This window comes from Petromyzon marinus, chromosome 37 (assembly GCF_048934315.1).
Source record: "Petromyzon marinus isolate PM22_M1 ecotype Great Lakes invasive population chromosome 37, UKy_Petmar_22M1.pri1.0, whole genome shotgun sequence".
Taxonomy (NCBI): Eukaryota; Metazoa; Chordata; class Hyperoartia; order Petromyzontiformes; family Petromyzontidae; genus Petromyzon; species Petromyzon marinus.
The window spans coordinates 12720691-12736028 of NC_133703.1; the positions used below are offsets into that span (position 1 = coordinate 12720691).

Genomic DNA, 15338 nt, shown 5'->3' on the forward strand with positions numbered 1-15338 from the left:
TCTCTAGGGCCAGTACTACACCCACACCATAGTGGTGTTCGTGATGTCGTTACATCACACGCCGTGCCCCTCTAGGGACGGTACTACACCCACACCATAGTGGTGTCCGTGATGTTGTTACATCACACGCCGTGCCCCTCTAGGGACGGTACTACACCCACACCATAGTGGTGTCCGCGATGTCGTTACATCACACGCCGTGACTCTCTAGGGACGGTACTACACCCACACCATAGTGGTGTCTGTGATGTTGTTACACTCCATGCCGTGACTCTCTAGGGACGGTACTACACCCACACCATAGTGGTGTCCACGATGTCGTTACATCGCACGCCGTTCACCTTTTGGGCTGCCTCAGCACAGTGAGATCCCGCGATGTCACTACACATATATAATGGATACTTAGTCACAGGACGTGGTAATAGGTTACAACGGATTGATTTTGTCATTTTTGCGACGCAGGTCACTCTCGCAAATGAGACCCTAACCTGGTCCCTGGTTAAACAAAGATGAAACTCGAAGTGCCAATTAACGGCAAGGTTATTGCGCAAGAACCACGGCACGTTCAAGGAGTGCTAACCTTTGTTCACGCAGGGCGAGGTTGACGTTCACGCCATGCCAGTGTTGCGAACACGTGAAGAGGTGGGGGGGGGGGGTAGAAAGGGAGGGGGGGGGTCGGCTTCTGTCGGTGCTGCCTCGGAATACGATCGGCGACGTAGCATCACTGTCTACACAACCACACGAACACTCGAGATGAGTACACCAGTACGGTGTACAGGCTCGTCCACATGTCTTAAGTCATTAATTGGTTGCCCCGTAAAAATGTTTTAAATTTTGTTTATTTTGCTTACGTGACATGACGCAACAATTTGCGTGCAAAAACATTAAGTTTAAGAGAATTAAATGATGGAGGGGGGGGGGGGTCACAAGACATCTGGATCATCCCGTTGAAAAAGTCTAACATTGGGCGCACGCGATGTCTCGATTGCCAAGCTCATCGTTAAACATCTCTGAAGACGAATCCAGCTTCACTCCTTCTTCTCTTCACATTGCCCTCGACAACCTCGGCAACCCCCCTGGTCTGCACCCCCACCCCCCCTGGTCTGCACCCCCACCCCCCCTGGTCTGCACCACCCCCCCCCCTGCTCTGCACCACCCCCCCCCCCTGTGGACGCCAGCTCCGTTCGCTTCAGCGAACAGCGAAGGCCGACAACAGAGAGACCTTGTGGGGGGCTAGTGCCCCCCTCCACCCCATTACGTGAGGGCTAGTGCCCCCCACTACCCCATTACGTGGGGGCTGATCTCCCCCTCCCCCCACTCCCCATTACAGCGGTGGCACCAAACCTCTCTTTACAATGTCTCACTACCGTGTCTCACTACCGTGTCTCACTACCGTGTCTCAAGACCGTGTCTCACGTGAGTGTCTCACTACCGTGTCTCACTACCGTGTCTCACTACCGTGTCTCAAGACCGTGTCTCACATGAGTGTCTCACTACCGTGTCTCACTACCGTGTCTCACTAGCGTGTTTCACTACGGTGTGTCAAGAGCGTGTCTCACTACCGTGTCTCATAACGCTGCCACATGCCCCCAACCATAGTTGCGCCCTTGACAATGAGATATCGCTGCCACAAACCCCTCCAAAGTTCCGCCCCTGCTTCTTCCTGTTATAATAATACGAATACTTTATTGTTAAAAGCGTCGTCCATGCTAATAGCATCCCACAACGCTGTACATGCATTATATATATCAGGGAGCCAAATCCCATATAAAGCCACTACCAAGCGCATGAAAACCCGTCTACCCAGCAACATACAAAATAAATATATGTGAATAAACAAATTAAGGATGGTACTCGTCGCTCCCACCTCTACACCAGTTTTACATTCTCATCACTCCTATCCGCCCCGCCGCGATACCCTCATCATCGTCGTCATTAGCATTCACGCACTAAACTCTGCACTCGTTAACTCAGATCCCTGAGTTTGATCTTCCACCAAGCGCATGGTCCACCCGAAACCCCATCCACTGCACAAACCATGGCAGCAGATTCGGACACCTGATGCACAAATGGGAAATACAATGAATAAAAACTCTCCAGTAGTGGTGCGACTGTGGTCACCCAGAACAGATCGTACACCAAATATCGACGCAATGCCCCGATCCACAAATAACGAAGGAGACATCACAGCGATGATGATGCTGATGATGCTGCACGACTCCGCTTCCCCCTGACGCGGTTGTCTGTGGCTTGACCACCTTGAATGTGAAGTCGTGGTCGTTGCACTGCATCCTATGTCAGCCATACGAAACACAAGAAGATGAACACATTGATAACATACACGTGCATTAACATCGCCATCAAACACACTGCCCATCATCAATTCTATTCATCACCATTTACATTGTCACCCATTGCAATTACATCATCATCACGTTCCTATCATTTCATTATTCATGAACGCCCCGCCCATTCAACTCCTCGCACGCAGAATCACGTTCAATCGTTGCCTGCCACGCGCTATTAATCTCTCCTTACACTCGTGCTGTGTGTCCCAGTCTGTGGTTGGTAATAGTCACTTGGGGCGGGTGGAGGGGTGGGGTAGAGGCGGGGGACAGGGGTAGGAGGCTTCCCAGCAGTGGGAAGTGCCAAGCTGACGATATTCAACGTAAACCTCATTTCTTTTGTAAAGTGCAAAAGTAAATCCGAATCGCGTGCTCGTTACTACGCTCACGGTCTCGAACATTTAACGCTGTAGGGACGCCCCCCGTCTCCGCAAAATGCAGCCACTAAAGAGCTCCATCATACCTCTTTGCAATATGACGTTCACTGCTCTAATGAAACTAAAACCAAACGTGGAACGTGTATGGAAGCATTTCCATGAATATAAACTTAAACTGCGTTTTTTAAAAAAGTGCGTTGTTGTTCTTGCACGCTGTTGTTGAAAACAAAACTGATGGTGGTTGTCAGGGGCATGCCCCCAACTCGTGGGGGCAAGGCACCCCCCTGCCTGTCCCCCACGCTGCTCCTCACGCTGCCGGGCAGTGCTGCATCGGAGTGGGCGAATAAGGAGTGCGACGTCTGGAGCGATCTGAGCCCTGTTGGCTCAGATCAGTTCCTGGGCACGACTGCTATCGGTGGCGAGTGATAACATCTGGACGAGTCCCTGGGGGAGGGAACCCCCCCGTTCATCAACCACGACCGAACATCGTGGCGAAGTGTGGTTGCCACAACCACACGTGACCAACACGGCACGCGGACGGCCCTCCGTCATCCAGCAGTCAATGAATTGACGACACAATAAAACAAAACAACGCGAGGCGATAACAATTGGTCAATGTCCCTCGTTACTCTCACACCGCTGCCAACGCAGGGCCCTCACGTTCGATTGCGCACCTTTCGTAGAAGGTGCAAGCAGCGATATTCAAGAACGGCCGATTTTTGTTTGCGTTCTCTGTAGAAAGTGGGGGAATTGCCCCAAATAAATGTGCGTGGTCAGAGCGCAATCTCGTTTGCGGTGCTGGGCCGCTTTGCCATGTGACTGGAATTTAAATGCCACCCCTCCCCCTCGCGGCCCCCCTCCCCCTGTGCCCCCCCCCTCCTCCACTCCGCGTCTTGTGGGAGTTCAGCGTAACTAATTATCAGGGTTGCCCCGCAAATCGATGTGTGTTGTGGACGAACGCGTTGAGCGTGTGTCTCTGTGTTTGTTATTGTAAGTGCGCGTTTTGTTTGCGCACCATTAGCCAACAACGCAGTTGCAAGCAGCACCACATGATTGTCTGTGATTGATGTGCGCTATTCAACATGACAGACGAAGATCGACACCCCTCCGTATAGCCTTATGGCAGACTGTTGGGGGAAATGCTGTTAGCGAGCACCTATGAAGGCCGCCAGCGCGCCACGCGAGGGGGTGGTGTGGACAGCACCACCACGCCCGGCCGCCTTTGTCTTCCCCGCGGCCACGTCTACACCGGCTACTCATTTGATGGTGTTAGGAGGAGGAAGGAAAGAAGGAATGTTGCCCTCCGTCGAAGGAAACGGGACAGAGGCACACACGCGCATGGGCCCACTCCCCCCCCATCCCGCTCATTCCCCGGGGACGTGGGAGGAAATACCAATCTGCCCGAGTCAGAGGCGCTTGGCCAATCCCGGGCAGCAAGGCGAGAGCAATTGTCAGGGCTCTTTTTGTTGTTGCTGCTGCTGCATTCGCTGGAGCCTGCTAGGAGCCTTCAGGCGTCTCCCTCGAGCTCGTTTCGTAGCTCAATTCCTGGGCGATCGTGGAGGGAGCGGACCCGTGGACGACGACGATGAGTGTCGTTGTTGTTGTTGGGAGTTGACGGATGATCGGAGAATCAACAGCCGATTTAGGACGGCAGCACTTTGAAGACTTGGAAGGTAAGGAGAGAGTTTGGGCAAGAGTTATCTGCACCAAGAGTGAGTGTTGTTGTTGTTGTTGGCGGCCACCCACCCCCTCGCGTGCTTTCATAGGGTGCTCGCTAACAGCACTTGCCCCAACAGTCTGTTAAGGCTACACGGAGGGCATCTTTGTCGTTGTTGTGTGGGAGCGGCAGTGTGGCGGTTAGCGCGCTGCGCTATGAGCCCGGCGACACGAGTTCGATTCCCGCTCACGGTCAACACCGGTGATTATAATTATCAGAACCGTTGCTGGCCCTCCCCTAGGTCAGCCTAAAATGAACACCTGGTGCGGTGTGTAAAGATCGCCACTAGGGAGACAAAGGCGGCTGGGCGTGTTGCTGGCCACCCATCCCCTCGTGTGCCGTGCCATCCTTCATACGTAGGTGCTGCTACTCGCGAACAGCACTGGCCCCAACAGTCTGTTAAAGCTACAGGGTGGGTGGGGAGATTTTTGTCCGCCTTTGTGGTTACTGCCAGTTATTTTTCCCCCCCCCCACTCTAAAAGTCTTTCTGCTCGAGAGAGCCGAGGGATGCGACTCCCCGCTACTCAGGCGTAAACTTCTGGAGGCGTGGGGGACACGGTGAGGACTGGGGCTCGAGACGTCCGCTGCGAGTCAAAGTTGTCTCGCGGACGGGAGAAAGCCACTTGGTGTGAGCGCCGCACGCGCACGCGCACGCACACGCACGCTGCTCTCGAGACTTTGTTTGAAATCAATTTGCCAATTTACAACGAACAAAAGAGGCAGTGAACCCGAAAGATAACAACGTACCCAGCGGGCAATCAAGGATCTGCAATTGTTTCTTGCAGTGGTTGTCCCACCTGATGACGGACGCTTGTGTTGCGCCCGAAACGTCGTAAGTTAATACATTTTATACCTACGTGACTTTACCGAAAGAACCAAAGAGTATGGATCCCTGCAGTCACGAAAACTTCAAATCTGGATTGAATCAAGGATCTCTTGCGGATGCGCAGAGGTCATTTATGCAAGTGCCGTTGGCATGCAATCTCTGCTGTCGGTATGTCGAAGACTGGGTGTGTGGGTGTCGAGCTGTCTTTTTTGTTTAACCATCCGTGTGTCATCTGGTACGCGTTACGCTGTTTATAGCGTAACTACAGCACTGGACTTTAAACGAACCTCTGGAGCGTATCGGCAAACGGAGAGAACACAACACAGGGTTAGAACGCATAGAGAACACAACACATACCGTGTTAGAATGCATAGAGAACACAACACATACTGTGTTAGAATGCATAGAGAACACAACACATACTGTGTTAGAATGCATAGAGAACACAACACATACTGTGTTAGAATGCATAGAGAACACAACACAGGGTTCGAACTCATAGAGAACACAACACATACTGTGTTAGAATGCATAGAGAACACAACACACACAGGGTTAGAACGCATAAGAACACAAGAAACACAAAGGTTAGAACGCATAGAGAACACAACACAGGGTTAGAATGCATAGAGAACACAACATACACAGGGTGAGAATGCATAGAGAACACAACTCACGGAGTTAAAATGCATAGAGAACACAACACAACAGGGTTAGAACACATAGAAAACACAACACAGAGGGTTAGAATGCATAGAGAACACAACACATACTGTGTTAGAATGCATAGAGAACACAACACAGGGTTCGAACTCATAGAGAACACAACACATACTGTGTTAGAATGCATAGAGAACACAACACACACAGGGTTAGAACGCATAAGAACACAAGAAACACAAAGGTTAGAACGCATAGAGAACACAACACAGGGTTAGAATGCATAGAGAACACAACATACACAGGGTGAGAATGCATAGAGAACACAACTCACGGAGTTAAAATGCATAGAGAACACAACACAACAGGGTTAGAACACATAGAAAACACAACACAGAGGGTTAGAATGCATAGAGAACACAACACATACTGTGTTAGAATGCATAGAGAACACAACACACACAGGGTTCAAACACATAGAGAACACAACTCATACTGTGTTAAAATGCATAGAGAACACAACACATACTGTGTTAGAATGCATAGAGAACACAACACACAGAGGGTTAGAACTCATAGAGAACACAACACATACTGTGTTAACATGCCTAGAGAAGACAACACACACAGAGTTAGAACGCATAGAGAACACAACACACCGGGTTAGAACACAAATAGAACACAACACATACTGTGTTAGAATGCATAGAGAACACAACACATACTGTGTTAGAATGCATAGAGAACACAACACACACAGAGTTAGAACACGTAGAGAACACAACTCACGGAGTAAAAATGCCTAGAGAACACAACACAATAGGGTTAGAACACATAGAAAACACAACACAGAGGTTTAGAATGCATAGAGAACACAACACATACTGTGTTAGAATGCATAGAGAACACAACACACACAGGGTTAGAATGCATAGAGAACACAACACATACTGTGTTAGAATGCATAGAGAACACAACACATACTGTGTTAACATGCCTAGAGAAGACAACACACACAAGGTTAAAACGCATAGAGAACACAACACATACTGTGTTAGAATGCATAGAGAACACAACACACACAGGGTTAGAATGCATAGAGAACAGAACACACACAGGGTTAGAACGCAGAGAGAACACAACACATACTGTGTTAGAATGCATAGAGAACACAACACATACTGTGTTAGAAAGCATAGAGAACACAACACCTACTGTGTTAGCATGCCTAGAGAAGACAACACACACAGAGTTAGAACGCATAGAGAACACAACACATACTGTGTCAGAATGCACAGAGAACACAACAAACAGGGATCGAACGCATAGAGAACGCAACACACACAGGGTTCAAACACGTAGAGAACACAACTCATACTGTGTTAAAATGCATAGAGAACACAACACATACTGTGTTAGCATGCCTAGAGAAGACAACACACAGAGGGTTAAAACGCATAGAGAACAAAACACATACTGTGTTAGAATGCATAGAGAACACAACACACACAGGGTTAGAACACAAATAGAACACAACACATACTGTGTTAGAATGCATAGAGAACACAACACATACCGTGTTAGAATGCATAGAGAACACAACAAACACAGGCTTAGAACGCATAGAGAACACAACACACACAGGTTGAGAACTCACAGAGAACACAACACAACAGGGTTAGAACACATAGAAAACACAACACAGAGGGTTAGAATGCATAGAGAACACAACACATACTGTGTTAGAACGCATCGAGAACACAACACACACAGGGTTAGAACGCATAGAGAATACAACACGCACAGGCTTAGAATGCAAATAGAACACAATACACACAGGGTTAGAACGCATAGAGAACACAACACACAAAGGGTTAGGACACGTAGAGAACACAACACATACAGGGTTAGAACGCATAGAGAACACAACACATACTGTGTTAGAACGCATAGAGAACACAACACACACAGTGTTAGAACCCACAGAGAACACAACACACACAGGGTTAGAACGCATAGAGAACACCACACAGGGTTCGAACGCATAGAGAACGCAACACACACAGGGTTCAAACACGTAGAGAACACAACTCATACTGTGTTAAAATGCATAGAGAACACAACACATACTGTGTTAGCATGCCTAGAGAAGACAACACACACAAGGTTAAAACGCATAGAGAACACAACAAACACAGGCTTAGAACGCATAGAGAACACAACACACACAGGGTGAGAACTCACAGAGAACACAACACAACAGGGTTATAACTAATAGAGAACACAACACAGAGGGTTAGAATGCATAGAGAACACAACACACACAGGGTTAGAACGCATAGAGAATACAACACGCACAGGCTTAGAATGCAAATAGAACACAATACACACATGGTTAGAACGCAGAGAGAACACAACACATACCGTGTTAGAATGCATAGAGAACACAACACAGGGTTAGAACGCATAGAGAACACAACACACACAGGGTTAGAACGCATAGAGAACACAACACACACAGGGTTAGAACGCATAGAGAACACAACACACACAGGGTGAGAACACGTAGAGAACACAACACACAGGGTCAGAATGCATAGAGAACACAACACAGGGTTCGAACGCATAGAGAACACAACACACACAGTGTTAGAACGCATAAGAACACAAGAAACACAAAGGTTAGACCGCATAGAGAACACAACACACAGAGGGTTAGAATGCATAGAGAACACAACACAACACACACAAGGTTAGAACCCATATAGAACACAACACACGGAGATAGAATGCATAGAGAACACAACACATACTGTGTTAGCATGCCTAGAGAAGACAACACACACAGCGTTAGAATGTATAGAGAACAGAACACACACAGGGTTAAAACGCAGAGAGAACACAACACATACTGTGTTAGAATGCATAGAGAACACAACACACAGGGTTAGAACGCATAGAGAACACAGCACATACTGTGTTAGAATGCATAGAGGACACAACACACACAGGGTTAGAATGCATAGAGGACAGAACACAGAGTTAGAACGCATAGAGAACGCAACAAACATAGGCTTAGAATGCATAGAGAACACAACACATATAGGGTTAGAACGCATAGAAAACACAACACACACAGTGTTAGAACCCATAGAGAACACAACACACACAGGGTTAGAACGCATAGAGAACACAACACACACAGGGTTAGAACGCATAGAGAACACAACACATATAGCGTTAGAACGCATAGAGAACACAACACAACACAGGGTTAGAACGCATAGAGAACACAACACATACCGTGTTAGAATGCATAGAGAACACAACACACGCAGGGTTAGAACACATAGAGAACACAACACACAGGGTTAGAATGCATAGAGAACACAAAACATACTGTGTTAGAACGCATAGAGAACACAACACACACAGGGTTAGAACACGTAGAGAACACAATACACACAGGGTTAAAATGCATAAAGAACACAACCCACGGAGTTAGAATGCATAGAGAACACAACACACACAGGGTTAGAACACGTAGAGAACACAACAAACAGGGTTAGAATGCATAGAGAACACAACACACACATGGTTAGAACCCATAGAGAACACAATACACACAGGGTTAAAATGCATAAAGAACACAACCCACGGAGTTAGAATGCATAGAGAACACAACACACAGAGGGTTCAAACACATAGAGAACACAACTCATACTGTGTTAGAATGCATAGAGAACACAACACACCGGGTTAGAACACAAATAGAACACAACACATACTGTGTTAGAATGCATAGAGAACACAACACACACAGAGTTAGAACGCATAGAGAACAGAACACACACAGGGTTAGAACGCATAGAGAACACAACACACACAGGGTTAGAACGCATAGAGAACACCACACAGGGTTCGAACGCATAGAGAACGCAACACACACAGGCTTAGAATGCATAGAACACGCAACAAACAGGGTTAGAATGCATAGAGAACAGAACACAACACAGAAAGGGTTAGAACCCATATAGAACACAACACACGGAGGTAGAATGCATAGAGAACACAACACATACTGTGTTAGCATGCCTAGAGAAGACAACACACACAAGGTTAAAACGCATAGAGAACAAAACACATACTGTGTTAGAATGCATAGAGAACACAACACACAGGGTTAGAACACAAATAGAACACAACTCATACTGTGTTAAAATGCATAGAGAACACAACACATACTGTGTTAGAATGCATAGAGAACACAACACAGGGTTAGAGCGCATAGAAAACACAACACACACAGGGTTAGAACACATATAAAACACAACACATACTGTGTTAGAACGCATAGAAAACACAACACACACAGGGTTAGAACGCATAGAGAACACAGCACACTATTGTGTTAAAATGCATAGAGAACACAACACACACAGGGTTAGAACACATAGAGAACACAACACAGGGTTAGAACGCATAGAAAACACAACACACACAGGGTTAGAACACATATAAAACACACCACATACTGTGTTAGAACGCATAGAAAACACAACACACACAGGGTTAGAACGCATAGAGAACACAACACAGGGTTAGAACTCATAGAGAACACAACACACACAGGGTTAGAACACATAGAGAACACAACACATACTGTGTTACAACGGATAGAGAACACAACACACACAGGGTTAGAACGCATAGAGAACACAACACATACTGTGTTAGAATGCATAGACAACACAACACACACGGGGTTAGAACGCATAGAGAACACAACACATACTGTGTTAGAATGCATAGAGAACACAACACATACTGTGTTAGAATGCATAGAGAACACAACACACAGAGTTAGAACGCATAGAGAACACAACACATACTGTGTTAGAACGCATAGAGAACACAACACACAGGGTTAGAATGCAAATATAACACAACACGCACAGGCTTAGAATGCATAGAGAACACAATACAACACATACCGGGTTAGAAAGCAAAGAGAACACAACACACACAGGGTGAGAATGCAAATAGAACACAACACACACAGGGTTAGAATGCATAGAGAACACAACACAGACAGGGTTAGCTCGAGAAGTAACACACACAGGGTTAGAACGCATAGAGAACACAGCACACTATTGTGTTAGAATGCATAGAGAACACAACACACACAGGGTTAGAACGCATAGAGGGCGAGCACGTGAGGACTCGGAATGAGGAGGGATATATAAGGGGAGTGTGCGTAAGCGGAGGGAGTGGCCCGGGAACCAAAAGTGAAGACATCTCGCCGCTGCCGCTCAAGCCGTCAACGAAGCCTCAACCCTCACACCGTCGTCGGGCGGATGTTGGCTGAACCCCCCGCCAGGGACAGACGGGTGAGCGGGTATGAGTCAACGTAGGTGAGGGCAGTGGTGAAGATGCAGAGTTCTAAGAGCTGCTGTGTGCAGAGTCGCTGAGTGCGGAGTTGCTGTGTGCAGAATCGCTGAGTGCGAAGTTGCTGAGTGCGGAGTCGCTGAGTGCAGAGTCGCTGTGTGCAGAGTCGCTAAGTGCGGAGTTGCTGTGTGCGGAGGTGCTGAGTGCAGGATAAGTGAGGTGCAGAGTCAAGTGTATGTGTTCGTTCAGATAGTTATAGGAGTGCCTACAACTGGCGCGAGAACAGGTGAATAAAGTGTAAGCAGGTGACTTGTTACAATGTGTCGTATGAATGTAAGTTAAGGGATACAGTAAATGAACAACTTTACTTGCACTTGGACGATAGCTCCTGGGTAAACTCACTCGTGGTAATTGGAGTGATTTGTTATTTATTCTAGATTTAAAGCTTTCGTGACTGCTAGGATCCATACTCTTTGGTTCTATTGGGTAAAGTCACGTAGGTGAAAATAAAATAACAAAAACTCACGACGTTTTGACCACAACACAAACGGCCTTCATCAGGTGAAGCTTAAAGGTTGTGATCTAAGCGTGGCTTCTCTCACTCCAGGTCTGTGAGTCGATTTGTTCGTAAGTCCAACTTTACTCCCGTCGATTCCAAACATATAATGTACTGCATGTACACTAAACATAGGGAATGGCTTTAAAATTTATAGACACTCCTGGAGATGAAGATGCCATTGGTTCTTCACGTTATGCAGATGTAGATGCCACTGGTGCTTCACGTTCTGCAGATGTAGATGCCACTGGTTCTTCACGTTCTACAGATGTAAATGCCACTAGTTCTTCATGTTCTGAAGACGTAGATGCCACCACCGCTGCCATCTATTGCGCGGCGGATGAACTTACGGCTCTCGGTCCGAACAGGCAACTGGACATACGGACAGGTTTGCTAGTATCTCTGAAAGTTCGTAAGTCAAATGTTCACAAGTAGAGGAGTCCCTGTACGGCGGAATGGGTCACCGCGCATTCTCAGTGCTTCTACCCGTGGCCATGCCCCCGAATGTCGGTGAATTTTATTCTGCAATTGCTTTTCTCCACCTGAACCTCGCCCCCGCTCAATCGTTCTCCGAGTGGTGTCACGAGGAGTGCTGTTCGATCCACAATTAGTTTATTTTGGGATTTTATCGTGCAGGCTTAATGCCATTTATTTGTTTAACTACTATCGCCCTTCACCACCCGACATGAATCAATCACATCAAGTTGTAAATAGAAAATTCATTTAAACTAGATTCGAAGCTTTCGTGACTGCAGGAATAACTCTTTGGTTCTTTCAGTAAAGTCACGTAAAAATAAATTAAGTTAAATAATAATTGCAACACAAGCAACCGTCATCAGGTACCAATGAATGAGGAAACAAACCTAGTAAATATTCTTAGTTCTTTCGGTAAAGTCACGTTGAAGGGAAACAATAAAATAATAAAATATATAAAACAATAAAAATTCTCACGACGTTTCGACCATAAAACAAACGGTCGTCATCAGGTGTGTCGGTTTGCATAAATGTATTTATTTTAAAACGGTGTATTTATTTATTTACTTACAAAAAAAAAACGTTAGCGCCACGCGCAGCGATTTGACAGTTTATTTAGAAGGACTAGTCCATCTATGTTCTGAAAAGAGGAGGGGGGAGACGAAAAATTTAATGTATGCTGTCTGAAAGCCACTGTAAGCGTGAACAATCAATTAAGACCTGAAATGGTTTATCAAATATTTCCAATGATTGCTAAGCCAGAATCCATCTTCTCGGTTGAAATTGTCTCTGTGCTTGTATATGTGAATAGCCTCATGAACGGATCTCTCATGGTAGCCAGATGGCTTACAAAGAACCTCTGTCTTGGAAAAGTCAATGTCATGTGAGCCTACTGAATTATAACAATGATCTGCCACGGCCGAGGTGTTGGTCCTACCGTGTTTAAGGTCTGCTTTGTGTTCACGAATGCGGTCCGAGACATGGCGTTTGGTTTCTCCAATGTAACTACTACCACAGAGGCAACTTAGTTTGTAGACACCAGGGTATTGTATGTCCGGCATCACATCTTTTACAGACGGAACCAGATCACGGATTTTATGTAATGTGTTGAAACGGACCTGGATCTTGTGTTTATTCAAGATTTTGGAGATCTTTTTTGTGATCCCCGCAATGTAGGGTAAAGTGATGGTTTTGAAAGGCTCCTCAAGAGGGTCCTTCTTCATGGTTTGAGTGATAGCTTTGCGGATTGTATAGTTGGAGTAACCATTAGCCTTAAGAGCTTGGTGTACGTGCTTGAGTTCACTGCCTATGTGTTCCTGGTCGGATATGCATTGGGCTCTATGATACAGAGTCTTGATGAGAGAATTCTTCTGATGGATGGTGGTGGGAATCCGGTTTCAGATAAGCATCCGTATGGGTAGCTTTCCTGTAGACAGAGTGGCTCATTGAACCATCAGGTCTCTTTTTAATTAGGACATCCAAAAAAGGTAGCTTGCCATCTTTTTCGACTTCCATAGTAAATCTGATGGCTGGGTGTATGGAATTGATGTGGTCGAAGAATTGGTCTAGAGCAGGCCGGCCATGTGGCCAGATGAGAAAAGTGTCATCCACGTACCTATTCCATAAGGTTGGGCGCAGAGTGGCAGTCTGGATGGCGTCAGTCTCAAATTTCTCCATGAAAATGTTAGCTATAACCGGAGATAGGGGGGAGCCCATTGGGGTGCCCTCAGTTTGTTTGTAGAAGGTTCCATTCCAAGTGAAGTATGTATTGGTTAAACAGTGTCTCACCAAGGGGGGTACCTCAGTGTTTAGTCCTTGATGAACCAAGTCTTCAATGATTGCGATGGTGTCAGGTACAGGAACCTTGGTGAATAAGGAAACTACATCAAAACTGACAAGCAGGTCGTCTGGGGACAGGGAAATACCCTTGATTGTCGATACCAGGTGAGTAGAATTTTGTACCGCAGAGGTGGTTTTTCCAGTGAAAGGACGCAGGATTTCAGACAAAAAACTAGCCAGTTTGTAGGTGGGGGAGTTGATAGTAGAGACGATGGGACGAAGGGGTGTATCTACTTTATGTACTTTTGGTAAGCCGTATAATCTTGGTGGCCTGGTAGCAGAAGGTTTCAACGAAAACTGTTTAGATTGATCAATTAATGCGGTTGAATCAGAAATTATTTTGTTGGTTTGTGTGACGAGGCTGTTGGTGGGATCTCTTTTTATTTTTGTATAACTACCATCGTCGAGTAATTCTTTAATTTTGTTGTTGTATTCTATTTTATCCATGATGACAGTAGCATTGCCCTTGTCAGCTGAGAGGCCTAAAATATCATCCCTCTTTTTTTATTTATATAATTCAAAACGCTCATCTTTGCTGAGGTTGCTAGCTGGCATCTTAGCGTTTTTGAGGGTTGCAGCGATTTCAGATCTTGTTACGTCTGCAGCGATGTGACCCAGCCCCCTGAGAGCAACGTCTACTTGGGCAATTATATCATTAACTGGTATGTGTTTAGGTGTGACTGCAAAGTTTAGACCTTTAGCTAAAACGGATTTCAGACCATCGGAAATAGAACTGTTACTGCGATTAATTACGACTTTGTTAACGTCTAACTTTTTGGTGTGTGGGTCCGGTCTTTTGTTGAAGAGGAGGTTAAATTTGGAAATCAGGTTGACCTTACATTTGGTCGACATAGTAGCAGCTGAAGAGGCAGTCATATTGTTTACATGTTCCCAATCCGATGTGGACATTGTTGCCGTCAATGATAAGTGTAATTTGTAGAGTGTCTTGTCTAACTGATCTAGTTCGGTGCGTATAAGTCTGATTTTTTCTGAGATAAGAGCTAAGCTAGTTTTGAAAATAATTCGTTTCGCATTAGAAGAAGTTACAGCAGCAGAGGTCAGTGTAAATGCGATTGGTACTACCCCAGAGTCGCGGCATCTCTTCAGGAAGGTGAGAGACTCAATCAGCTGAGCCTTCTTATCCCGGAGTTTGTTG

At 46.1% G+C, this 15338-nt stretch overlaps 1 protein-coding gene across 3 annotated transcripts in view; it reads left to right on the top strand.

Annotated features, from left to right (window-relative positions):
* The first annotated feature begins 3629 nt into the window (after positions 1–3629).
* ANKFN1 (ankyrin repeat and fibronectin type III domain containing 1) overlaps positions 3630–15338 on the top strand; it is a 254019-nt gene continuing 242310 nt past the window's right edge. For 2 of the 3 annotated variants that reach the window (XM_076072298.1, XM_076072299.1), the window contains exon 1: positions 3631–4395. In XM_076072298.1, the coding sequence (XP_075928413.1) occupies positions 4341–4395 (55 nt within the window). In that variant the 5' untranslated portion in view covers positions 3631–4340. Of the gene's footprint in view, positions 4396–15338 lie in introns of all 3 variants that reach the window. The other variant, XM_076072300.1, reaches the window with a different exon arrangement.